The sequence below is a fragment of the Fundulus heteroclitus genome, chromosome 3 (genome assembly GCF_011125445.2).
Source record: "Fundulus heteroclitus isolate FHET01 chromosome 3, MU-UCD_Fhet_4.1, whole genome shotgun sequence".
In the NCBI taxonomy this organism is placed as follows: Eukaryota; Metazoa; Chordata; class Actinopteri; order Cyprinodontiformes; family Fundulidae; genus Fundulus; species Fundulus heteroclitus.
In genome coordinates, this window is record NC_046363.1 from 18,088,097 (window position 1) to 18,116,053 (window position 27,957).

General features: G+C 45.3%; 1 protein-coding gene across 4 annotated transcripts; it reads left to right on the top strand.

Annotated features, from left to right (window-relative positions):
* The first annotated feature begins 3,526 nt into the window (after nucleotides 1–3,526).
* arid1aa (AT rich interactive domain 1Aa (SWI-like)) lies at nucleotides 3,527–27,868 on the top strand. Of its 4 annotated transcripts, none has more exons than XM_012852355.3 (20): nucleotides 3,527–4,753; nucleotides 8,594–8,812; nucleotides 10,289–10,903; nucleotides 11,007–11,102; nucleotides 12,998–13,238; nucleotides 16,871–16,960; nucleotides 17,052–17,222; nucleotides 18,462–18,783; nucleotides 19,013–19,158; nucleotides 19,250–19,335; nucleotides 19,438–19,647; nucleotides 19,751–19,955; nucleotides 20,110–20,245; nucleotides 20,335–20,504; nucleotides 20,593–20,764; nucleotides 22,181–22,306; nucleotides 22,614–22,704; nucleotides 22,811–23,648; nucleotides 23,749–23,879; nucleotides 24,626–26,500. In XM_012852355.3, the coding sequence occupies exons 1-20, from the start codon at nucleotides 3,836–3,838 to the stop codon at nucleotides 26,498–26,500; spliced, it is 6,858 nt and encodes a 2,285-aa protein (XP_012707809.2). In that variant the 5' UTR covers nucleotides 3,527–3,835. The 4 variants fall into 4 exon arrangements, with proteins under 4 accessions (XP_012707809.2, XP_021166197.2, XP_021166198.2 ...); XM_012852354.3 differs by having other exon boundaries at nucleotides 3,836–4,753; nucleotides 20,092–20,245; nucleotides 24,626–27,868; XM_021310522.2 differs by lacking the exon at nucleotides 11,007–11,102 and having other exon boundaries at nucleotides 20,092–20,245.
* The last annotated feature ends 89 nt before the right edge of the window (nucleotides 27,869–27,957 follow it).

The window sequence follows — 27,957 nt, forward strand, 5'->3', positions numbered from 1 at the left end:
GTGTAAACTATTTACAAGATCTCATTGCTGAGGATGTTCTGATCTGCAGGACCATGGATAGTGCCTTAGTAAGCTAACAGTGTTTAAACACATTCTGTTAATGAGTCTATCTTTAGCAGGTCACTAATCAGGCAGCAATAGGTGTTCCTTTATCAATGGTCTTAAGTCTCTGTAAAGTCTTATTGCCTCTGGAGCATTCTGAGCAAGTATCATGTTGTTTTCCCCCATCACCAACAAACAAAGCTCATGCAGGTCAGCATCACAGGAAATATCTGTCTTCCAGAGACAGACATCCTCTTGCAGAAGAACCTCTACTTTGTTATAATCTACTAGATGCAAGTAATCTTGTGTAAGATACAGCTCAGGGAGATTATACATCAAAAACGGTTTTCCATAAAACAAGTCTCGTCCGTTTCCTCCTGGTCGAATCCTGTGATCGTCCCACATTCTCACTACGGTGTCCAGTTCATTCTGCAACAAACACATACACAATTATTTCCATAATATTTAAATAGCCTACTATTTACTTGTTTAGAATTCATTTGATATGTCCTTGATTGAAGTTAGTCATCAATAAGGCTAATAAGTAGTAATAATTTTGTCATGTAAAGTAGTTACATTACTTACAAATACTTTTTCCATCTCAAATCCACATGAAACAAGCCTTCCTCTTGGATATAATTTATCATAATTGCATAAGAATGAAAAACAATAATGCCGTATAAAACAAAACATGCAGATTATGTCAGACCAGTCTTTTTCTTGTGTTTTCCCCCAATTAGCTTAATTATCAAGCACCAGGTGAGGTGATCTAAAGGTTAGGGTTCAAATTAGCAGCACCAGAGTAACAGTTGTTCTACATCTAAACCTCTTTTTATCCACTGCACTTCCAGTGACCATGGACACAATGCTTGCAAATGTAGAAACCTTAAAAGATTGAAAAATCTGAATGGTAATTATTTTGTTTACACGAAAAACTGTCATGGTTTAGTTTTCACTCGGCTTTTGTTTACCATTAGTTTTCAGTTTTTCCTCTTTAGGTTCTAGTTATGATTTGACTTTATTTATTGTTGGTTTTGGTTTCCTCCTCCTTCACTTCACTCCCCTTGCAGTCAGTCACACCTGTTGGTAGTTAGTCAATCAATCAGTCAGACTCATTTCACCTGCCAGCTTCCTTATTTAAGCATCCTTTTGTTTCACTCTAGTGCCGGTCTGTCATCATTCAACACCTACTCCTCGCTTGTCTGCCTGGTTGGCACCTGCTGACCATTTGTTTTCTGCCTTAGTGTTTTGATTTGTGTCTCTGCTGGTTTCTGGATCCAGCTGTCTCCCCTCTGCATCTCAGGCTGAGTTTCTGGACCGTGTTGACTCATCTAACTCATTCTCTGCTGGTGCTGGAGGGCCTGCTACTGTGCTCTGGCAAACTCTTTGCCGAGCTGCAGACTCTGTTGCCTCCCTCATTCATGGACTATTACTCCGCCCTGTACCTGCCAGTCAGCTCCTGCATCCTACATCTCCACCTGGTTACAGACTTTGGTTCATCATGTCATCATCATTCACTGCTTGCAATAAACTCTCTTAAAACCAGCTCTGTGTGTGCGTGCTGTGTCCAGGTTCATCCAAAGACAAATCATGACAAAAACAATAATAAAGTACTGTCTTCATCCCTTTAAAAAAATCATTTATAATTATTAAGCTCATTCAAAATAATCATACAATATATATATTATATATAATCAAAGATAAAATGTATAAATATTCCAAACAATTATCGATGTAAAGAAAAGATTTAAAGGAAACATTTAAGACCAGACTTACTTGGATTATTTTAAGGAAACAGAACTGAATGAGACCTTTATCTATGAAGTCTCCATTAAATTCTCCCGATGCTTGGAACTCCTGGAACACATCTCGCCAATAGTTTGCATTCTGTCTTCTATAGATTCCCCACCAGCTTTCAATCCGTTGATTAGATGTACTTCGTCCTTGTATAACACACGGCCCGTGTAATGCCCCGCTGTCATCTTCTCGCAGGAACTGTTGCAGTCTGTTTACATGGACATTTTCCGTTCCAAAATCAGATCTGATAATATTTGGACATCCCCCTAGTTCTATGACAGTGCTTAAAAAGTACGATGCGATTACTCTGGGATTACTGTTTGTTGTATTCGCTTGCATCCAGATATGACGCGAAAATCCGTCTATGCAGCCATTTATCCCGATGCCAAAAGGAGTCAACTTGTCATAAGAGTCCATATGCCACATGTAGTTAGGTCCAGGAACACTATATGTCCGTCTCCGAAGTCGTGTCCCTCGCCGTAGCTGTACACCCTCTGGATCAAGGCAGGACTGAACTTCATAAACAAGGTCTCTAGTGACACACAGCCCTGCTGCTCGGCACCTCTCATACATCATTCGGTAACCATGAAGACGGCCTGGTCCTCTCAGCTGGTCACCGATGAAGTTTACAATATCTGCAGGATCATTTAAGTGTAAACGCCTGTTGAGCTGCAGTCGGGCTAGTCTTCTCCTTAAATGACGAGGGCTGATATGAATGTTATCTCTACAAGATAAACAAATTGCAATTTCAGCCTGTGTTAGACCCCGAGAGAAGTAAAGTCTGATGCGTTGATCAGTGTCGGGTTCTCCATGATCTGACATTTTCAGCTAAAGCCCCTTCTGGCAAAGCTTTAATCACTGAGAGACTGAACAAAGGCTAATAATAATTAAAAAACACTATCCGTTTTCTCATGATAATTATCTCGTTATCACGAGAAAACAATAACTGTTTTCTCGTGATAACGAGATAATTATCTCGTTATCACAAGAAAACAAAGTAAAAAAAAAAAGTTGAACACGGCCTCTCTCGGCTTCCGTACGATGCAATGGCTGGTGCTTTAATATATCGTTCAGTCCTATGTTTATGCGTTTGCAAACAATGTATTTGACCAGTTGGTTGTGTCTCCATTGCCCCTGACACCTGCCCTTGATAAAGATTTAATTCACAGTGATGACGGAGCTTATGGATAGAGTAAAATAAAGAGAAACCGGAGGAAAATTTGGTTTTTGTCAATATGATGATGCCGTTTTGCGCCTCCCTAAAACAGTTTGCCGCCACCGGCAACCAAATGTTGCAGAGATAAACCATACAGGGAGATGCCCCCGGCAAGGCAATCAGACAATCTTAAACAGAATATGCATTCATTTGAGCTTCTTTGGGCATTTTAAAAGGATATTTACACATCTGCATCTTATCGTCTTTTGGGTTTGAAAACAGACAACTTACATTGGATAATTGGTTTCAGTTTTATTTTACAAATGAGCAACATTTTGCTACAGAATGCCGTCTTGATTATGCTTCAAATGTGTGTTTCATTTAAGCAAACATGAAGCAGGTCTGGGGTAAAATACACCTATAGTTTTACGTGATGTTTTCAGACGAGATAGGGGAAGAAGAAAAAAAAAAAAAAAAAGGCCACCCGGGCCGGTGGGATCCGCTCCGTGTTTTGCCATCGGCGCAGCTCGGTAAAATGGCTGTATGCTGAGCCTCGTGTTGGTTTGGTTAGCTCCCTGCCTCTACCCGGGCTCGGTAACACAACTCCCACAACAATTTCTGTCGCTGCTCTACACATTGTATGGAGCCTCCATCGGCTTTTTAACCCTATTTACGGAGCCGGAACCGGGGCGATGGCAGCCGGATTCGGTCCGGAATGAAGCGACGGGAATGAATCGACACAAGGATTGATGGTTTTAAACAATTATTTATATTCAATGCTAGCCTTTGATTGTGACTGACTAGGCGAGAGAGAGGGAGAGAGAGTTGGGGGGGTATATCATGGCCGCTCAGGTCGCCAGCGCCGCCACTCTTAACACTAGTCCGCCTTCTGAGCTCAAAAAGCCGGATCGAGACCCGAAGGACGACGCGGTCCCAGGAGAGAAGCAGTCCGACAAAAAGCAGCCGTGTTTGGACAGCGGATCGCCGGGCCGGGGGGATCTGCAGGACGGGGCCGACGGTGGAAATGCAGGGGGAGGAGGGGAACCGGAGATGAAGAACGGGAATGGGAACCCGCCCAGGGTTAATAATAATACCCCGAATGACTCTGTGGGACCGGAGGGAAACAACCACCCCGGATTCGTGCATCACCACGGCCCCGCTTTCCCTCCGCCTTCGTACGGATACAGTCAGCACTACGGTCGGGCCGCTTTTCATCAATATGGCGGACAACAAAGCCCTGGCATGGCAGCTGCTGCGGGTCCGGGCGTGCAGTCGAGCAACATGATGGACCCGTATCAGCCCAATTCGCACGACCATGGCTTCTCCAATCACCAGTTCAACAATTACAACCCGTTCCCGAACAGGACTCCTCACCCGGGCCAGGCGTACGGCATGAACTCCCCGCGCAGCGCTCAGGCGCCGACAGCTGGGGGCCAGCCAGCTAAGCAGCAGCCACCGCCGGGAGGACCCACGGCGATGGCCGGATCTTACAGTAACCAGAGATATAACATCGGCAACCCGCAGCCGACGTCCACGCCGACGCTCAACAAGCTGCTGACCTCCCCCAGCTCGACGCGGGGCTACCCGAACTACCCGTCTGGCGGCGACTACAGCAGCCAGGAAGGAGCTAGTAAGGGAGCAGCGGACATGGGCAGCGGCGGCCAGTACGCGGGGAGCAACCCGAGCTGGCAACAAAGAGCCCACCACCCGTCGCCCATGAGCCCGGGGAGTGCCGGGCAGCCGTTGGCCAGAAACCAGGTAAAGCCCGACCGTTAAACCGTTGCCAGGGCTTTAGCATGTCCGCTTCCCCCTCCTCCTCGGAGCTAGCTCGCAGCGTAGCAGGCCAGCCATTGTCTGATAGTAGTTTGCAAAGACTCTAAAATGGCTGCCTCTCGTGTGTATATTTTCTTCCCCCCGCTCTTCACAACACGCAGCTTGATAAAACTACGCGCTGGTACCGTTTCTAAAGGCTCGCTCGACGGGGCAGAGCGGCGCTTGGTTACGGTATAAGTCGAGGAAATGGCGTTAAGGGAAGCTAAGAAGGCCCGACTTTGAAAAGAGGGGCGAAAATGGGGGGGCAACGGCTCTTCTCCCCCTCCCACACCTCCTGCTTTTCCCCCGTTATTCCTCAAATTTACAACGCGTTCGTTACAACTATCGCTATTCTCTACAACTGTACAGCCCAGGTTTGGATATTAGTGCGACATGGTGGTTCGCGGTGGCGTGTTTGTGCCGTTTTTCTTCGCCCGTTGAAGCTGCAGTTTTGTGGCCATGGCGGAAGGAATGCGTCGCGTGCCCAACGAGCCCTTCACGGTCATTTAAACGTGCCTGTGTAGGCCCCCGTTTAAAGTCGTTATCTGTCCCCGGGGGATTTCATGGAAAGCCTGTAAATTCGTACACATTTCTTTTACATTTATTATTATTTTTTTTGGATCACGTATCGATTAGACGCGCTCTGTTGTACCGAGGAGCCGCTGTTGCCTCCGTGAACGGGCGCCCGTTGCAGCCTTTTCCCAGATTGCGCTTTGCAGTGGGATTTGAATTGTGGAGGTAAAATCCTACTGTCAAAGCCAGGAGATAGTTGGTCTTGGGTTGACATGCGAGCTGAAATCTGATTGGCTCCTCATCCGCTGCTCATGGCCATTTATAATTACATGTGATGCAAGGCAACAGTGGCTGATAAGAACACGCAGCGTTAGCTCATCACAGGGTCATCGGAGGTATTTCTGCTTCACTCCCTCTCTCAGTTACAGTTTATTATTATTATTATTATTATTATTATTATTATTATTATTATTATTATTATTATTATTATATATTTTTTTATCTTCCAAGATACATTGGCTAATATCAAAGCAGCTCGGGGTAGATAAAGTGTATTGTTTTGTTCAAACCAGCTCGATTGCCCCCAATTGTTACCCAGAATTCAAATGTCTCATGGAGGCCACATAACAATATACTAAATTGTGCCACATAGTAAAATAGTATATTCAGAGCTGGATGTGAAAAGTTTCATCTCCGATTGATTGTTTGTATATGTGTGTGTGTAGGTAGGATAAGAATTAGTAAAGCGGTTTAATGTATGAATTTCTGCGATGATTTTTGTCCGTCTGATTTGAAACCTGTAAAAAGTTGTGACTCAACATCAGAAAGAAGCCTTTAATAATTTTTTAATCATTGCCACAGTAGTCCTAAATGCTCATTATCATAGAGCTGAGAGTATTTAAAAAAAAAAAAACAGTAACGATGGATTAGAATATTTTTTGCTAGAAAAACTTGGCCTTTACATGTTTTCTTTTCCAGGTTAAATAGACTGACATTTCCAAATTTTGACGGCGTCTCATATAGTTGTTCATGTCTTAAATCAGTGTTTTCGATAAAAGGCATTGTAGATTATTTGATTGGCTTAAAAACACATCTGCGGGTATGGGCGGACAGTGACTCAATATCAATGAATATCGCGAAATAACTTTATTCAATAAAAGTGATTCGCACAACCATGTTCGGGGGTTTAATGTAGGTTTAAGTGTTTTTATTTTTTTAAACAAATATTTCTAAAATGTTATATTGAAAAAGATTTATAAACGTGGCAAACTTATTTATAATCCTAAATTTGTACAGGCACCTGTTGTGGGCATTCTTGGCCGTCTTTCTGAGGTTTTTATTTTGTTTCTACCGATATCATAATTATATTGTATCGACTGAAGTTAATAAAAATATTGCAATATAGGTTTTGGCCATATCGTCCTGCCCTATCTGACGGTGAACCAAAACTGTATGTTTTAACAAATGAAAAAAATCTAATAATGAAAGACATTTAAAGTTGGTTTTGTAAAAGCTTCCACAATGGGAACTCTGATTTTGTGGCCAGTAGTGTAGTCACTAATCCAAGGATTGGTGGAAAATCTGCGGTTGCATATTTAATAATTTTTATTTCCTACCCATTGGACACTGTGATAAAATAACCACGCCGTTGACTTCTCTGCTTCTGTTAAACACCCCACCGTCCTGGACTGCATCGATGTCACATGGCCAACCAGATACTACTGCCAACGGCGGTCCCCGTTTTATTTACAGGACCAATATGTTCAAAAATTATCACCATTAGCCGATACTGATATTAATGTTGAGCTATCATAAATGCTAGTAGAAAAGGCTGATTTGGTACCTTTGTGTCTTGTGTCTTGTTGACTGTAGCTTGATGGTAGCTGTTCCTGTAGTTCACTCTAATGGCTTCTTTCTGTGTGTGACCCAAAATATTTCAAAAGAGCCAAATTGTCTTTGTAAAGCGGCACTTCTTTCGGCCAGCCAGATTAGTGATTTGCAGCAACAGGTGGGGAAGGGGCAGCGCTGGATTGCTCTACAGCCAGAGAGAATTCGAACTTGCTCTGCAACTGTTTTGTGGCATATTTGTAAAAAGAGTTTCTGCATTAGTGGCGGCATGTTGGGACATTTTAGCCGTTTTTTTAAACAGGAACCTTTAAAATCTTGCTATACGATTAAAGCAGTAATTTTGGTGCTGCCTTTTAGGGGTGTATGCTGTGGATGCATACATTGAAATGATTATTCCTTCATTTTCTTCTGGATCTAAAACTCCCACATTAGTCAAGACAACATCCGGCCTTTTTTTTCTTCTTCTTCCCACAGTCATTGCAAAAAAAAAAATGAAAAGGAATCTGTCAAAATCAGAATTGTCTGGTCAGCCGTCACAGAAAAGCGTAAGCCGGGTCTGACCATGTGCAGCGTGCCTGCATCTCAACACGGGTCCAGTCCCAGACCTTGTTTTGGGAGCTATGTGACGGCCGTGTCTGGCATGCCACACAAGTGTGACTTTGTGTGTCTGCAGAACCCCCTCGACCTCCCCGCTCCAAGCCAATCAGAGCGCAGTCCGCCACCTCTCACCCACCAAGGGAGTTTCCTGTCTGCCTTATGCAGATTAGCCATGTGCTGTGCTTATTTATTCCACCTCATTAATGTGGATTTACAGTTTGTCACACGGGGCCCTCTGTGTCCTCCCTGCAAAGAGAGCGTTGTCGGGCGATGCACGGATCGAAGTATCGTTAAGGGCCATTTCTGGTTATTAGGGCAATCTTTTGCATCTGCTGGGTTTTAGTGCGTGGTTTTCATTCTCCTTTGCCGTTAAAGTACTTCCCTCATTTCTGGTGTCATTCATCCGAAGCCAAACTGCCTTCTCTTGGGGGGAGAGAGAGAGAGAAAAAAAAAAACCCTACTTGGACCCGGCTCAAAACAGGAGCACAGCTGGGATATGTTTAGTATTGGGCAGACTGCCCTCCATTGGAAAGCAGATATATATAGCTCTGTTGACTTCCGAAACTATGGCAGAGCGAAGTGAAAAAAAAAATCAGCGTAATGACCGTGGGAAATAAGCTGAAGAACAGCACAATTTACCCATTCACTGAAACGGCTTCATGACCTCAGCACTGCAGCCACTTGTTTTCCAGGCCCTTTTAAGAAAATTGGTTAATAGCATCGTTTCCCCACATGGACGAGGCGTTGCTTATAAGTTGTGGTGTTTTGTTTCCTGCTTTGTGTAATTAATCCAGTTTATTTTTTTTTATTTTTTATTGACAATCTCAGCCTCCTGGTCCTATGGATCCAATGGGGAAAATGAGAGGTCAGCCATATGGAGCAGGCAGTCCGTACAGTCAGCAGTCTCAGCAGGTGCCTCCTACAGGTCCTCAGTCTGGGCCCGGGTACCCTGGCCAGGGTTACGGCCCACCAGGTCCACAGCGATACCCAGTAGGCATGCAAGGACGCACACAGGGAGGCATGGGCGCCATGCCCTATGGTCCACAGGTATTGGATTTTATACTGAATTGTATTTATATATATTTTTTACTCATCTCATCACTGGCCATTCGTGTTTATTTGATAAGGGGGCGGGGCATAGTCAACGTTACCAACAAACCGCGGTCGGCCTGTACATTGGCTTTCTAGCCACTGGCTAACTTGCAGACATCTAGTCCCCGTTTGGGGCTTTCTCTGGTAAAATAAGAAAAATCAAATAAACGTAAGCGCTGCTTTGCGTTTACACATAAGAAAGAAATCCGGCGACCGCTTATTTGATAAAGAACTGCACGTCCGTTTGTACATTTAAATTCAAACGTAATCAAAATCAATGAAATGAACAAAAAAATATATATATATTTGAATTTGTTTGTGCAGTGTTGCATAAGCGCCTCTTGGTTTTTATCGAGAGTTATTAATTAGGGCTGAACAATTAATCGCATTTTCAATATAATCGCGATTTAAAAAAAAAAAACCCCGCAATTTCCAAATCGTAGAGGTCTGCAATTTTTGGCTATGTAACAATTGGGGAATTAGACGTGTCCATTAGGTGTCAGTAAAATGTTTGAAGTGGTTTTGCCTCCAAATGGAAGGGAAGACCGTTGCAGCAGTGAGAGATAATCTAACTTTTTTACTTGTTTTAGAGTTTATATAATCATACATAGCATTAAGTAAAGGTCAATCAGTTTAATACATAGACTTGCTTGTTGGTTGCACTTTATGTTCAACAAGGATTGATGTCCAAATCAATTAAAAGCTGTTCTCTTGAACAATATTCTGATTTATAAAAACATTAAAAGTTCTTGTTTTAAATAGTCCTTGTTTACAAACATCTTTATCTAGAGCCCATTTGAACAGACAACAATTGTTGCTGGTGGTTAATGCAGAAAAAAGTCAAAATTTCAACCAAACGCAGAACGCGATCATTTCTGCTCCGAGTTTAGATGCTGTGGGTCTTTTAGTAACTAATCCGCACGGAGAGGAAACAAAGTGATTTGTTGTTTTGCATATGTTTAAAAATACATGATAAATTAAACTGGGGGGAAGAAATCGCATTAAATCGCTATATTAAGATAAAAAAATGGCAATTCGAATATTTTCCAAAATCGTTCAGCCCTATTATTAATGCTAAGTTGTAAAGTGAAACGTAGACTTGGCTCGATTCAGGCAGTCTGAGCAGAAGAAAAATGGGAAAATATCACAAGTCACAATGCCAACACTTTCAAGTGAGGTTTTCATCATCTTAAAAACATTTAGATTCATTTCGGGTCATCTTACAATTAATTTTTAATAGTGTTTGAGATTTAGTCTGGCGCCAGATGTAATGGCCTCAGTTTTCATCAGCGGGACACAAGTGTGGCGTTAGGGTCCACCTGAAGGCTAATATCAGGACGCGCCGCTGACAGACACGTCAAACTGATGAGACCTAAAACGGTTTCCTGTGTATGTGCGTGAGATTGAGACGTTTGCGTGTTTTCTTTTCAGATGGGATCTTACGGCCAGCAGGGACCAGGAGGATACGGCTCTCAGGGCCAGGCGCCATATTACAACCAGCCGGGTCAGGGTCCTCATCCCAGTCAGCAACAATCCCTTTACACCCAGCCCCAACCCGGTCAGCCTGGAAGGCAGTCGCCATACCCCGGGCAGCCCCACCCTCCAAGTTCAGCTCCACACAACCAAGGGGGACCACCCTATCAACAGCCCCACATGCCCCCACAGTCCCAGGGTCCCCTGCCCGGCCCGTCCCAAGGCGCCCCCCAGTCTCAGCCCCCTTATTCCCAATCGTCGGCTACGCAGCCGAGCCAGTCTCCGTACGCCCAGCAGCAGGGGCCTCCCGCTCAGACTACACAGCAGCCAAGTTCCCAGCCTCCCCCTGGATCACAGGGCCAACCCAGCTACCCGGGATCCTCACAAGGCCCCCAGCAAACCCCTCCGCAGCAACAGCAGGCGCCGTCCCACGCGCAGCCGCCACAGGGACACGGCCAGCATCCACAGGGGCAGCCGGCAGCTTACCCCCCGAACGCTCAGCAGCAGCAGCAGCAGCAGCAGCAGCAAGCACAGCAGTCACCTTATCAGCGCTTTCCTCCTCCACAACAGCAGGTACACACCCTCTGCCTTGGATTCTGGTCAACTTTCTCTATATATGTGCTTCTATTAAGCCGGTGTTTTTGTGTGTGTGTGTGTGTGTGTGTGTGTGTGTTAGGAGATATCCCAGGACTCGTTTCAGTCCAATGCCTCTGCATCCTCTCAGCCTAAATCTGGTCCAGAGGACGGCCAAGGCCGTCCATCCAGCCTTCCGGTCAGTAATGCCTGTTAAATCACTGCTGGGGCAGAAAAAGGCCTTTTCTCTCTCTGTGTGTTTACCAAAAACCGTTTGGTAGCTGTGTAAGTGCAGCTTCATGGCACAGTTACGTTTGACTAGTTTTTTTTAAGGACTTCATAAAAGTCGCTGCTTCCAAGGCTTATCTGTAAATGAACGCCGTTTGTTTTAAAAGCTCTGCTGTATAGATTCTTTGCTTTATTGCAGAACTGCTTTAGTTTGTAAAATAACTTCTGTGTCTGTTTGCTGCTGATGGAAATCCTGCTGTGAAACGATGCGTTCTGCTCGACTGTCTCAACGCGGGGACGAGCAGATCAGAGCGGAGACTTTTTTTTTTTTTTTGCTATAATGTTGTAGCTATATTTTGACCGGTTGATGTTAATTTTTTCTCCTGAGTGTAGAGACTGTGGTCTGTATGTGTTGCAAAGAGAGATGCAGCAATCTAAATTCCATGACCGGTTTCAGGATTTTGTTAAAATAAAAGGGAGGGGGGGGGGTTATTGGAGTGTGATTTTTTTAAATGATTATTTTGCTTGTTTTTGTTTTGGTGCCATGAGTAGTTATTTAATTATAGGTGTGGACGTGACATCACTGTGTGTGTATGAGCAAGAGCAGTTGCTGTAAGACGGGGCTTTTAATTTGAAGACAAAATGGCCACAGAGCTTCGTCTCAGTTTAGCACGGCTGGCTTTACAAAAACCTGGAGGACAGTCCCTTAGCTTAACTCTGACGTGTCCAAAGGCCACAGAAGTTAAAACTTCAGAAACATCAAAGGGAGCAGCTGAAGTGTTAACGTCCTGCTCTCTCTCGTCGTCTTGCAGCCCGATGGCTCTCGGCTGGTTTTTGTTTGAAAATGAGGAAACATTTGGATGTTTCGACCGTCTGCTGACCGCTCTGAACGGATCAGGTCCAGGATCGTGTGATTCGGACCAACAGCAGATTTCTCTGCACGCATTCTGTCGATGAGCGTTTATGATGGAGTCTTAAACGCGGCTAGCATAACGTATCGTTGCTCGTTTAAGCGGTTCAACGCATGCATCAGATCCAGAAACTGTTAAAGCCGAGACCCGTTGCTCGTATCGTTCTGTTTACTCATAAACGACCGAACAAAGACACGGTGACCCTGCAATCATGATTCCTGAATATTTTGACTCTTTGACGTCTCGCGCTGCTTCTATCTGTTCCCCTATCCCAGTATTCAGAACATGCTATCGGCCTGCTGTCAGGTCTTAGAACCAGCTGGTTTATTTAATCGTTTTTTCTTTCTTTGAGCTCTTTGTGCTGCTGGTGAGCATAAATACACACGCAGACAGAGTGTATAGAGTAACCTGGTGTGGGTCAGTAATCTTTGCCATGGAGGCTAGATGAAGTCAAATCTCTTCAGTAACTGATCACTAAGTCACATTTCAGAGAAATCACCTCATGCTATCTTTACTTTTTGTTAAAGAGATCTGAAATGTGTCTCAAAGTGCAGCGATATGTGTAATCGTTTGTATTTTATTTTTTTTTTTTTAAAGTGACAGTTTTAGAAGCCCCGTATCTGACTTGAGACATCGAAGGAGTCTCTTTGTTTATCGGACTCACGTGGCGAGGAGGCTGCCGCTACACGCTGACTCTGCTCGCTCACAATCCTACAAACCTCAGTAACCATGACAACCCCTGGCAATAATGCACACTCACTTTCTCTCTGAAAAAAGATAAATAAGGACAAAGGCCTCCAGGGATGTTTGTGTGAGCATGTGTAGCGTTTGAATCTGTGCCACTCATGTGTTTTTAACAGAGGAGTTGCGTCACATTATCACAGCCGACGCAGCGCTACTGGAAACCTTAGCTCATGTTTTTCCCTCTCCCTAACCGACCGTCTTCTGCTTTCAGGACCTTTCCGGGTCCATCGACGACCTGCCGACCGGCACGGAGGGCGCGCTGAGTCCTGGCGTCAGCACCTCGGGCGTGTCGAGCAGCCAGGGCGAGCAGAGTAACCCCGCCCAGTCGCCCTTCTCTCCTCACACGTCGCCCCACCTGCCAGGCATCCGAGGCCCCTCTCCTTCTCCAGCTGGCTCCCCCGCCAGCGCCAGCACACCCCGCACGGGCCCGCTGTCACCCGCCAACTTGCCAGGTGAGCTGATAGCTCGCAGGCAGATGAGGAATATGTTAACCAGATTTCCCGGTGTCTCACCTCAACCTGATTAAGTTTTCAAACCACAGCCTCGTGGCGCTGGTTCCAAAACGGGTTTCAGCATCTCTGGTTGATGCTGTTGTTTGGGTTTTAAATCAACACAGCCTATTAGTTTCTGAATTTGCTTCCAAGCTGCCTCTCTTTCTTAAAATGTTCTCAGGTAATTGGGGGTAAAATAGTTTTCTTCAGCGTCCTTTTCGCTCCAGCCCCTGACCTTACAGAGTAATTTTAACACTGACCCGAGTCATTCAGACATTAAAAAAAGACTCATCAACGTAAGGGATGAGCCAGTTGTTTAATCGGTTTAATTTCAGTGTGTGCCCACAAATAACTTATATCAATTTTTAAAATGGGAACTCGTTACAAAGACACACAGTGTTTAATTTGTTCTCAAAATCAGGAAGTACCAAGTTGGAAAATTTTAACTCAAGCGTCAAAATTCAGACTTAGACAGTCTGATGCCGCTAGAGCACGGTCAGCTCAAATTTAAATTTGCATTTCTGTGTGAAATGCAGTGAAATATGTTTTCTTTTCACCTCTAACGGTCTATATCTAATTAACATTAGTCTTGGGGTGCAACATTTACACATGAGCCAGTCCCTGTATGCAGCGGTGTTCAGGCTTTTTTGTCCTGTTGGCCAAAGTCGAGCTGAAAGAACTGTGGGTCACAAAAATGAGAATAAACTTAACTCGCAATATTTTAATAAAAGGAAATGAAGAAAGTAGATTTTTGTAGAAAAGGAATGTGCTAATCGTTAGATACTAAACATAAGAGGACCCACTCGTTCAAGTCATTAAATACAGACAAATGCATACAAACGTATAGACAAAATCCAATATGGATGATCACCATGTTGATCATGTTTTCTTTCTACAAAAAAACGCTTTAATGTAGAGCCGAGTTTCATAAATCTGTGTGCCCAGCTTTGTGGTTCTTATTGCTGTGAAGTTAACATAAAAGCAAAAAAAAACTAAACAATTTGGTGAACAAAAGACACACTCTGCATTTTAAATTTTAAGATTTTAAATTGGCCTTATCTTTTTCTAAAATTATAATTTGAAGTGTCCGTCTGGATGAACCGACCATGTAGGCGTGTAAAATTTGTACCAGGCCTGAATTGTGGACCACAGAAAATCATTCTGAGGTGCTACAAAAGCCCCGTGAACCACGCTTTGGATATCCTGCCTTATTAATTATGTAAATAAAATGCTGAACTATAGACCGTTTTGCTCCTATTGCTTCTAGCAGTTATTCTGCTTTCTTAGCGCCGCAATTAGCCGACCAACTTGGAGCTGGAGCATTATCTGTTTGGGAGTGACCTCATCCTCAAATCTGAGCTCTGACTTTAGAGCCTAATGAAAAGTTTGATCCCGTTACTTTGGCAGAAGCCTTGAGAAAATCATCAGATTGTGCCGGCCTTGTGTCCGCTCTTTGCTGGGTTGTGTTTTTCCTGGATGCGTTCTAAACTTTCAGATACTCTTCGTCTGCGGCAGAGAGTTACACACGTTCTCAGTCTGCTCAAGGTCGCAGGCCGCGCCGCGTTCTGCCAGCCGGCTACAGCGACCCGACAGAAAAACGAGCGGAAACCGGGAGTCCGGAGAGAACCTTTGAAAGACTTTAAGCTGGACAACTATTAAAATAAATTCAAGATTTTCAAAGCAGTCTGGCTCCATGGAAAATAAGCATGAAGGCATTAGGACGAGCTTAAGTTGGTTGCACAACACAGTGTTTTATTTTTCCTTCTCTTTCAAAGGATTGATTGTAGTCTTTTCCACTACTTTATCAACACGATGCACTCGCATTAAAGTCAAAGCACGTGAAGATCAACATGTGAGGAGAAATTAGCACGCCCGCCGCTCTTCTGGTGCGAGAACAACGAGGGACGTTATCTTTGCGGCTGCTCAGATGCGTCGTGCATAGGTGTGCATTTCACCTCGGTTTGGCTAGAAGCAAAGCTAGCTGTGTGGAAACGTAACGTTTATCTGTGGAGGATGATGCAGCTTTGGTGTTTGACAGATGAAGGCTGGTTTTCAGATTCCTCTGCTGAGCGACATTTATGGTGTGTCATAGCTCATTTGAAGCGATATGAAAAGTGGCGATATATGAGAGGCTATAAATGTTTGTGGCATCTAATAAGCATTTGTATAAAATTCTAAGGGAGACAGATGATGCACTGGTCAGAAGTTTGTTGCAGCTTTACAATCTCTGTTTCTGAACGCTTCGACCTCCTGATACAGATTTGTTTTCTTTCCTTAGAAACTATAAGAAATAATAGAAATATTTTTCTTTGCTTTGAACAGTTCATACTAGGAGCAGAGATATCACAGCGCATGTTTGAATGGTTTGATCTCTTTAGTGTTTTAAATTAGAAGTTAGCTTGGTTAGCATTAGCCACCTTTACAAAAATAACGTTGACTGAGGCCTTTTTGCCATCTTCCTGTGTATTGTAAAAGGGGGGTTAAAGTCAACCAGCCGCTAGCCAAGTCAGGTTGTTACAGCCTGTTATCAGCTGAGATGCAAGACTGGGCTGGCTTTTATGGGTCGAGGCAGCGGCACGTCGGTGATGAGCAAGAGGAAACATACCCCAGAAATCGTTTATGGAGAGGAAAAAGTAGGAAGATTTACACTTAAATTGCAAGCATTTGATTGGTCAACAACAGGATGGCTGCACTGTGTTCGTCCCTCATTAATGTTTTAAAAGGCATAATTTAGTGGAGATTTCTGTGTAATGCTGCTTATATATATATATATATATATATATATATATATATATATATATATATATATATATATATATATATATATATATATATATATCTCAAAAAGTATTATTTTTAATCAAATTAATTATAATACAATATATGAAGTTATTGTGTGATAATGAGATAAGGGACGATACCTAATGATTAGAATTAAAGATAATCATTCACAAGAGTAATACATTAAAACGAAACTAAATATAAGTATAAAAACAATAATGACTTAGCCGCATGTAACTTATAAAATGTAAATTATAGCGAAACCATGCAATGTATTTGGAAAAGGGGTGGGATTAAATACATTTGTCTCTTCCCACTCCTTTGAGCACAATTATTGTTTTGTTTTGCATGTATAGTATGTGATATTTATGATCATCTTGTAATCTGGATTATATCAATACTGTGTGTGTGAGAATTTATTTATTTCCTTCAACACGGTGTGGGTTGTTGTTCAAAGACACATGTATTTACTGCATGGCTTGCAATAAACAATCAATCATTTTAAGAATGGCCAGAGGAAGATCAGAGGTCATCTTTGTGAGTTTATGAGGTAAATATTTTGGGAAAGACGAGGCAACTAAAACAGCAATCTCTGGGTGTATCACTAGAGAACGTAGATCCTTACATTTTCCAACTCCTTACATTTCCAAACGCAGGAGTGGTGGTGTTATCCTGTGTTTATACCACTCTACGATTGCTAACAATGCCATATACTCTAATAATCTGCCTTTTGGGGTTTAGGAGAACAACTGTGTGAATCAGCTCATTGCTGCCTGCCTAAGCTGATATTGACTCAACCTATTATTGTTCAGGGACCCAGATGCCTCCCAGGCCATCAAGTGTGCACTCGGACGGGTCTCTGCACCCAGCAATGAGCCAGTCTCCAATGGCGCAGGACAGAGGTTTGTCGCTGTGCAATAAAATCCTGCCAAGAGGGGGTTTTGTTGCTCAAATTCTTCGGCTACATCCTCTCCTCTTCCTCGTTTCCCTCAGGTTTCATGCAGAGAAACCCTCAGATGCCTCCCTACAGCTCCCCCCAGTCTGCCTCTGCACTTTCACCTCGTCAGTCCACTGGGGGACAGATGCATCCTGGGATGGCGCCTTATCAGCAGAACAACTCCATTGGTAGCTTCGGGCAGCAGGGAGGACAGTACGGCTCCCAAGGTTTGCACCTTAAAGTTCTCTGCCTGGCTTTATTTGACATGGCACATTGATCTCATTTCACACCGTATAAATCTCTATATGACTGATTCAGATTTTGAAACCTAAAAATAAATAAATATCGCGTTATGCCAAAAGAAACCTTTATATTTTCTCCTCTCCGTGTCCAAAGCCATGCTGTTGCTGGTCCTTGGCTCTGGCTCTATGGCAGCTATTTATAGCTGTGGAGCAGAAAGTCAGCTGATGTTGGACAGCCTCCTGTCAGTAGAGCTGAAGCTGCGACGGAGGCTTGTTGCTCTGCTAGGAGATTGTTAAATAAACCGTTTCTCCCTTTCTTTGCTGCATCAAACTGCTCCTGATCATAAATTACACATCCATGCGCTTCATTGAATGATTTTTTTTTTCTGATTTAGTCTTTAGCACCTTACACAATTTACAAATTATAATCTGAAGTGACGTTTGCGTATGTAGTCAGGCCCCCTTTTACTCTAAAAGCCCTAAATAAAATCCAGTTCAACCAGCGGCCTTCAGAAATCACCTAATTAATTAATTGGGTCAACCTGTATGTGTTATTAGACAAAAATGTCTGGAATTTGCTTTTAACATGAGAGTGGAAAAAAGTGGCATTAAAATGTTCAGACATTATTGTTTTTTCTGTTTACTAATGATGTATAATTATAACTCAAATAATGACCTAATTTCACTGATTATCTTTACCATGGCAGCATCAGTATTTTGGTTTCTGTGTGAAAACCAACCAATAAATGGTTTAACAGTCAGGAATAAGGTCCATTTTATTGCCTCCGGGCCTGGACTGGATGTTTTTATCGGACACGTGGTTCTTCAGCCAAGCACAATCTTTACAGTGCTTTAAAGAATTTGCCCTGTAGAATCGCCAAATCTAAACATTCATTGGTTTTTGAAATGTAAAATGGTTTAAGTTCAGATGCTTAATAAAAAACAACAACCCAGGAAACGGTTGCTGAAGAATCTGAGCTTCAGCGCTATTTGATCTGTGGAATATTTAGGCTGAGCGTAGATGTGTTTCACTCAGATTTACAGAATGTTATCAAAAACAGAGATTTCTAGAAGTCTGGAAAACAGGATTTAAAATAGATGTTGTAACCATGAATACCGTTCCTCTGTAAGGGCCTAAGTTGATTGTTACAAGATGTTGGATGTAATTGTAAAATTGAAGCTAATAAATGACTTAATGTTTTCTTTTTTTTTGGTCATGTTCAGGTTATCCCCGCCAACCTGCCTATGGGAACATGCCCAATGCCAACTACCCTGGACCAGGCATGGGCTCCATGAACCCCATGGCGGGGCAGGGGGGAGGCCCCCCGTATGCAGGCATGCCTCCAGGAAGAATGCCTCCCAATCAAATGGGGGCTCGTCCCTACGGCCCCAACATGGGTCCCAGCATGGGTCCAAACATGCCTCCCAACATGGGCAACATGCCGCCCCAGGTCAGTTCGGCAATGTGCCCGCCTCCAGGCATGAACAGAAAGCCCCAGGATCCTGCAGCCATGCAGCACCCCTCCAGCAACTCCATGCTCAACAGGTCGGTTTACGCTCAACGTGGACACCTTTTGCCCCTCCACCCCACATTAATCAGAGAATTAGTTGTTGATTTTTAACCTCTGGGGTGTAGATCAGTCCAGGTTTAGACAGCCTAAGCATTTTAGATATACTAGATGCCGTGCTGCTGTGGGTGGTGAACATATTCCTCCTATCATAAGCTGACACTGTCCTCCCTTAATGCTGGATCCTCCTTGTTTTCCTGTTTGCAGAATGCCCGGGTACCCCAACATGTCACAGGGCATGATGGGCTCCGGTCCACCATATGGCCCGCCGATGAACAGCATGCCTGGAATGATGAACACTCCGGGCGGCTCACCTTATCCCATGGGGCCAAACATGGCCAATAACACCAGCGGTAATAGATTCACAGACAACCGTGGCTTCATCTAGTCGTTTGATTTAACGCCGCAACTTGGTAGCTAAATTGTTCTTTCTTCCATGTGCAGGTATGGCTCCTAGTCCAGAAATGAACAACAAGATGAACAACAAAGTAGATGGCAGTGGAACGCCCAAACCAGATTCTAAATCAAAGGTACCCAGTTTGCAGATGTTGTGCATTTTATGATTTTGCTGGCAGCTGCCGGGTTCTTTCCTCTGTTAAAACCGTTTGATTTCTTCTGGGCTCATCCGACAGAAGTCGAATTCATCCACGACCACGTGTGAAAAGATAACACGTCTGTACGAGCTGGGACCAGAGCCAGACAGGAAGCTCTGGGTGGACCGTTACTTGGCCTTTGTAGAAGAGAAAGCCATGGGCATGACCAACCTCCCCGCCGTGGGCCGCAAGCCTCTCGACCTCTTCCGGCTCTACGTCTCCGTTAAAGAGATCGGAGGCATGATGCAGGTAAATATGGTGCCAGAAAACTACATAAAAAAAATAATAAAACATGATGCTTTTCTGTTTGTGGTCTTCTTTTTCTAACTGTGCCCTGTTTTGTCTGTGGTAGGTGAATAAAAATAAGAAGTGGCGTGATCTAGCCACCACCTTAAATGTGGGTACATCCAGCAGTGCTGCCAGTTCTTTGAAGAAACAGTACATCCAGTGTCTGTACGCCTTCGAGTGTAAAATCGAGCGCGGCGAAGATCCTCCTCCTGAGATCTTCACAGACAACAAAAAGAACCAAGCCGCTAAAGTCCAGCCCCCGTCTCCAGGTCAGAACCTCCCTCGTCTCCTCAAATCAAACGTGTCTCTCAGTGACCCGCCTCCGAGAAAGAAAAGCCGCCTTGATTTGGTCATTAAAGCCTTGTACCGTGTCTGTCTGCTCCTCTCTCTTCTTTCAAACTGAAGCGTCCCTCTGCTCCACAGCTGGGTCGGGCTCTCTTCAGGGTCCACAGACGCCCCAGTCCACCAGCAGCTCCATGGCCGAGGGGGGCGACCTTAAACCCCCCACGCCGGCCTCCACTCCTCACGCCCAAATGCTCCCCATGCCACCTGGCCCTAGGTCAGTTTTTTTTATTTTAATAATGGGTCCAAACTTGTAACACATTGTTTAGTTGGGCTAATTTCTATTACTGTGTCCTCCCTTCTCAGGAGCAGTGTAAATCTGCAAGACCCCTTCTCCGACGGAGGCGATAACGCGTTTCCCAGGAAGAACATGACTCCCAACTCCACCTATCAGCCTGTCATGAACACGCCAGACATGCAAGGCCGCATGGGCCCCTACGAACCCAACAAGGACCCCTTCAGTAACATGCGGAAAGGTGGGAGCCCTCAGACTTTTATCGGTGAGCACGAGAGTCATTTAGCAGTCGTCAGGTTTTAATTGGCTGTAATCGTCTTTGTTTTCAGTCGGGGAGCAGTTCCTGCCTGCTAACCAGGGCCCTAACAATGTTGTGGGTGACCAGCAGCAGCAGCCACCACAACAGCAGCCTCCATTCAACAGAGGACCGCCAGGGGCCATGGGCACAATGCCAATGGGGCCCAGACAACAGTATCCGTATGGACCAGGCTATGACAGGAGGTAGGAGCCGTTATAAGTGACATTTCTGGGAGTATTGATGAATGTCGACCATTGTTCATGATAAAAGAAAGTCTAACACTTCACACTGAGGTCAGAACAACATGCCGAATATATTTCATTGTTTTTGTTAAAAAAAATTTCATAGATCTACAAATGAGAATTTTCCTTTTGGAAAGCTTTAAACCTGCTATTACCAATTTTTCTTTATAGGCTCCAAAATATTGTTTTCTAGCTGTTCTGCCATTTGGGGGCTTGGTTTAGTTTGACAGACGATGTCACACTGTGTGTGTGTGGGAGAAGTAGCTGTAAAACAGGATTTTACTGTTTTAATATGAAGACAGATTGATGAAATTCACATTTAAAACTGTTATTAGTAAATAACACAGCTAGCTAAGGGTTACTTTGTGTAACTTAAAAGTTTGTCTTTTAATCTTGAAATCTCCAAAGGCTGTGATTATGTCCATATTCATGATGACTGGCAGACAGAAGTTATGAATGAAAACACAGAAACTTTGCTGTAATCGTGGAGCCTTCCTGTTATCTGCTGATGATGTTGCTCTCTCTCACAGTTTGAATGAATTACAAACATAACCTGGTATGAAAACTTGAAACTGGTTTTCCTTAAATGGCTTCTTACACTTTTATTGTTGCTTCACTAATACTAACGGTAGCTAAATTTGGGTATTTTTCCCTCAGTAACTAGATCCACACAGAAGAGTGTTGCTAGCGAGACCTGGTAGTATTTGTTGTTGAAAACTGTTATTTACACACAATGACACTCAGCTACCTCTGACCTATTGACAATAAATCAGACTTAATTTATCTTGTTTTAGGACGGTTATGATTGACAAAAGGATTTCTATTTTCTAAATGCCAGATTAAATAGTTATTATTTTGTGTAACATCACTACATACACTAAGATCTCTACGCCGCCATTAAGCGCTTTGGGGAAGTCGGATGATGCTTTGGCTTTGTACGGTTGTGTAAGATTGTTTTTTTGTTGCAACATTTAACAAAAATGTAACTTTTACATGATCTTGTAAGATTTAAGCAGACTTGATCTCAACGTAAACTACAGAAAATTATTAACGGGGAAGGAATGACTAAGCTGTAATTTGCATTCATATTATTTTCTAATTTGATTCCTTATTGCTGTTGTCCAGTTTTGTACTTTACCCAAGGACATGTTGGATTGACATTTGCCTCAGGGTCTCTAAACACACAATAGTTGTAGTTTAGATGTGGCGGTATATTGCCCTGAATGAAACTGGTGTTAATTCTAGGATAAGTGTTCAGGCTAACATTTTGATTTCCCACTGCTGCTGTCCGTTTAACATGAGCACAGCCAATTATTGCACAGAGAATTACTTGAAGAAAGCAAAAATCTAGCATTTCTGCTGTCCTGCTTGTCCTAGACCGGAGCAAGGAATGGGCCCAGAGGGCAACATGGGATCTGGACCTTCTCAGCCGAACCCAATGATGCCTGCCAACGCCGACACGGGGATGTATTCTCCAAATCGCTTCCCACCACAACAGCCACGGTAAATTTAAAGGACACCAGAGGCAGAGTGCTTGGCAGGCTGCTGGCCTCTAACAAGCTATTATTAAAAACACAGCTTTTTGGATGCATAGAAGGACTTGAAGTGCGACAGAAATCCTCAATGTCATGATTTCCTGTTTTTATTGTTTCATCCTGGTATTAAATATTTTTTTAATCCTCTCCAGGATGTTCACATAATGCAATGAAAAACGATTATATTATTATTACTAAGCAAAAATCATTGTGTGGGCGTGTTTAGTGTAAAAGGCCAGTGTGGATGTATAACTCACAAATCATGATGTCTCCAGGCTTGATTCTTATGGAAATCCGTATCCTGGACAAGGAACGCCCCCTACTGGTTCCTACCCAAATCAGCAGCCTGGAATGTACCCACAGCAGGTAAACCGTCCACACGGCACAAAGTCTTGACTACTGTCAGTGTGATGTAATCAGATAAGTTAAATATACAGCACTAACGCTTAGTTTAAAATGTCCGTGTCTGCAGGGGTATAAGCGTCCCGTGGAAGGAGGGTACCCCCCATCCAAACGCCATGAGGCGGAGTACAGCGGCTCTTTCCCCGGTGGACAGCAAGCGCCGCAGCAGCAGCAGGCGGGTGGCTCCTCTGCTCCATCATCAGGACAGCAGGAGCCGTACAATCAGTACAGCGGCAGCGTGCCCTACCCCGGCCCTGACCGCCGTCCGCCCGGCCCCAACAATCAGTTCCCCTTTCCCTTCGGTCGAGAACGGATGCAGGGAACAGCCGGGCCCAATGCTCAGCCCAGCATGCCGCCTCAGATGATGCAGTCGGGACCTGAGGGTCCTCAAGGGCCCATGTGGCAGGGACCTCGGGATATGAACTATCAGAACTACCCTAGACAGGGCGGTCCTGGGGGGCCGACGCAGGGACCCGGTTACCATGCCGTGAACCGACCCGACGATATGATACAATCAGACCAGCGGATGAATCACGACGGCCAGTGGGGGGCCCAGATGGGCCCTCGGCAGCCGCCCTACGGTCCGGCCGGGCCTGGACAGCCCATGCCCCGTTCAGTCCAGGCCAACTACCAGCCCCCTCAGGGTGTGCAGAACCACATTCCACAGGTGTCGAGCCCCGCCTCCGTACCACGCCCCATGGAGGCCCGGACGTCACCCAGCAAATCCCCCTACATGCACGGAGTAATGAAGATGCAAAAGGCCGGCCCCCCGGTACCTGCGTCCCACATAGTGCCCCCTCCGGTGCAGTCGCCTCTGATCAGGCGAGACATGCCTTTCCCCCCGGGATCCGTGGAAGGAACACTTCCTGTCCTGAAGCCACGGCGGAGACTCACCATGAAAGATATCGGTATGACAGTCGCTGCCGACAACCAACGCCGCTCAGCCGCTTTGCTTTAAAGGTTTTTCTGCAGAGTGATTTAATAAAATGTTTTGTCTAAACTTTTCAGGAACCCCAGAAGCCTGGAGAGTCATGATGTCGTTAAAGTCGGGTTTATTGGCTGAAAGCACATGGGCCTTAGATACCATCAACATTCTGCTGTACGATGACAGCAGTATAGCAACCTTCGATCTCAACACGGTGAGACTTTCCTTCGACCTCTTGAGCAAAGGCGTGGGTCGGCGTCAAACTCTCCATTCAAAGTCTGGCTGACTGGTAGAAGAAGTCAGGAGTGTGGAAAAATGTTTCCAGGGTTTAATCACCGTCCTATTGTCTAAATGTTGTTGTTTTTCCCTTCTTTCCTTTTGTCTGTCCAGTTGCTGTTTTTGCAGATTCCATATTTAAAGCCTGACGAGTACAGAAAGATACAAAACCATGAAAATAAACACGAAGGAGCAGATTTTTTTTACATGAAAATGTGTAGGAACGCTGGAAATTCTGATAGTATAATAATAATAATAATACCAAGGCTTTACAGTATTGATACGCTTTTGTTCAAGTAAACTATAGTACTGTATTTCTGTGAAGTTATTGTTTTTTTTTTTTTTATGAAAAAGAACAATTGTAAGTTTAATTATGACAGTTGTGCATCTTATACCATTTAGTTTAAAATGTTTATTTTGAGTTTAATAAATAGACAAAGCAGAAATCTAGATTTAAAAACCCACAAAAATTTGGACGTAGTGAGAGACTGGTCGGGTCGACGCGTTCTCTGCCTTCCCATTAAAGGGAATCTAAACCTTAATAGTGGGATGATGGAAACATTTGTGAAACTTCAACCTTTCCTAACCTTGATAAGCCTTTCAGCTGAAGTCTATTAGGAATTGCCTCGTCGGGTATGTGGCTATACGCTCCTAATTCTTCCCATCTTTGTGTTTTCACTGCAGTTACCTGGGCTGCTGGAGCTGGTGGTGGAGTATTTCAGGCGCTGCCTCATAGAAATCTTCGGTATTCTGCGGGAGTATGAAGTCGGCGACCCTGGTCAGAGGACTCTGCTCGATCCCGACGCCTTGAAACGAGACCTGGACGACCTGGAAGAGGAGCAGCCGCGGTTTGAGGACATGGAACAGGAGGAGTCGGACGACGAAGACAAGGAGGAACATGAAACGGGGGGGCCGGTTCCAGTGAAGGAGGAGGAAGACCAGGAGCCGTGCTCACAAAGTCGAGACGAGAAGACGCAGGAAGAGAGGAAGAGCAAGGGTTCGTCCTCTGAACCGACCGGCTCGGCTCAAGCAACGCCTGCGCACGAGAGACCCAAGCAGGCCAGCAAGTTCGACAAGTTTCCCGTTAAGGTGGTACGAAAGAGAGACCCGTTCGTGGCGGCCCAGTTAAACAATCACGGTAAAGTACAAGAGTTCGACAGCGGGCTAATTCACTGGAGCGCTGGAGGGGGAGACTCCACAGAACACATCCAGACTCTCTTTGAACCTCGCAAAAACTTCTTTGAGCCGCGACAACGGATACCCGTGCCCGCCGCTCTCCTGAAGCGCCGGCCGCTCGACGAAGACATACGGGGGAGCTGTCTGCCGGCCGAGGAAGAGGGAAAGAAGCATCAAGAGGAGGAGGAACGGCCCAAGTCGAGCGTCACGACAGAAAAACCTACAGACTGTGAGAAAGCGGGCCAAACGGTTGGCAACGACAAGGAGCGGCCGTCTCATTCTGAGACAAAGCCGTCCGACAAGGGGCCTAAAAGTCACCATGAGAACAATAGACCCGTCCTGGCCTCTGGGAGCATTTTCTCCCAGCGGGCGCAGCAGACCGGCACCATCCTAGAAGACGAGCCTCACAGTAAAGACGAAGGGCCGCTCGTCACGCTGTCCGACTGGCAGGACTCGCTGGCGCGCCGCTGCGTCTGCGTCTCCAACATCGTCCGCAGCCTCTCCTTCGTGCCGGGCAACGACCACGAGATGTCCAAGCACCCGGGGCTGCTGCTCATCCTCGGCCGCCTGATCCTGCTCCACCACTGGCACCCCGAGCGCAAGCAGGCCCCGCTCACCTACGAGAAGGACGAGGACTCTGACGAGGGGGTGGGCCAGAAGGACGAGTGGTGGTGGGACTGCTTGGAGGTGCTGAGGGAGAACACGCTGGTGACCATGGCGAACATTTCAGGTCAGCTGGACCTCTCCTCCTACCCGGAGAGCATCTGCTTGCCCCTGCTGGACGGACTTCTCCACTGGGCGGTGTGCCCCTCCGCAGAGGCCCAGGACCCCTTCCCCACCCTGGGCCCCCACAGCGCTTTGTCCCCTCAGAGACTGGTCCTGGAGACTCTAAGCAAACTGAGCATTCAAGACAACAACGTGGACCTCATCCTGGCCACGCCCCCCTTCAGCCGGTTGGAGAAGCTGTACGGGAACCTGGTGCGGCTGATCGGGGACAGGAAGGTCGCCGTCTGCAGGGAGATGGCCGTCGTCCTGCTGGCCAACCTGGCGCAGGGCGACACGCTCGCCGCCCGGGCCATCGCCGTCCAGAAGGGCAGCGTGGGAAACCTGCTGGGCTTCCTGGAGGACTCTCTCGCCGCCACCCAGCTGCAGCAAAGCCAGAGCTCTCTGCTGCACCTACAGGGGATGCCCTTCGAGCCCACCAGCCCGGACATGATGCGGCGAGCCGCCCGGGCGCTGCACGCCTTAGCCAAGGTGGAGGAGAACCACTCGGAGTTTACGCTACACGAGTCGCGACTCCTCGACCTCTCCGTGTCTCCCCTAATGAACACGCTGGTTTCTCACGTTATCTGTGATGTACTCTTTCTGATCGGCCAGTCATGACAGCTGTAGGGAGCTGTGGCTCCGCTTCTTCGAGGGGTTTGTTTTTTTTTCTTCCCCCCTCCTCCCTGGAAAGAAAGGAAAGGAAAAACAAACCTGGCTTTGTGGGTGTAAAACTGGGCAAGGACAGTTCACGCAACTGGCTTTAATTTATATATAAAAAAAACAACTTAAAAAAACGAAACAAAAACAAAAAAAATCCTTCAGATTCCATTCGACGTGCCCGCCACAAGCCAACCCTCCTTAAAGGGGGGGGGGGGGGGTGTCACGGAGCTGCTGTGGACTGCGAACCAGAGAGGTGCCGGCGAAGGGACGCCGCTCGCCGTCTGAATGCCAAATGGATGTCAGAGCCGAGAGAGCGCCATCGTTGGGAGTCTGTTCTGCACTTGGGGAGGGAGGGGGGGGGGAAGGGGGCGGTGGGTGAGAGTACTTTTTAATAAAGATAAATAAATGACTAAATAAATAAATAGCTGAAAAACAAAAACTGTAACCAAAGTTGCTGTCTCGTTTACAGTGAGTTTGGGAGGCGCAGTGTGCCCTAAGCGCTCCCCCTCCGGGGCCACAGTGGGTCTGAGGCGGAACAGACTGACAAAGTGACCTGCTGGTTGTAGTCGCCAGTCAGCCCAGGACAGTAGACCGTGCTGTCAGTAACCACCTTCACCGGGGAGGCCTGTGCAGTGTGCAGTAGATTGTAGGACATTTTCTGTGCCGTACTGCTCTTTTGAGTGTAAAGCATTCTGTAAACTATGTTTCACACAGAAGCTGACGAGCTAGAGTTTTTGAGGTCATTTTAGTTTGGTGTTGAACAGAAAATGACTTTCTTCCCCAAAGTATCAAGAAACCTACAACACCCTTACCTCCTCTTATCCCTTGATTGTATTGAATACCCTTATGAAAAGAAATCACCTCTTAGGACTGGTTTTCAACTTCAGATACAGCTTTGCTGTGGTGTATATATAATGTTGTACATTATACTTCTTTCCTCTGTCTGTCTCTGTCTGTGTCACTATTCTCACACTTGCTTTTGGCGCGAGACGGAGGCGGACGCCGCGGTCCGTCACTGCCCTCCGCTCTCCGCCCGCCTCGACCCACTCCTCTGGTCTCCTCCACGGCTCCGTAGTATGGCAGACACGGCTCGAACTTGTTATATCCTGGTACAAACAAGAATAAAACTAGATGAAGTACACATTTGACAAATTTTCTCCAGTCATGAATTCTGCATATTTGTATTTCAGACTATGTAGCTAAGACAAACATGTAAATTCCTCCCTCTCCCCTTTTTTTGGCTCAAGGAATATCATTTATTCAGTATGAAATCTTTATACTATATGTTCCACGTGGTAAGAATAAATGTACATCAAATCTTCCTAAGCTGTTTCATGGTTTTATTCTATGGGAATTAAATACTTCTGATACAAGACTTAATTTGTTTTGAACTAGTTTAGCCTTTCTGGTCTTTA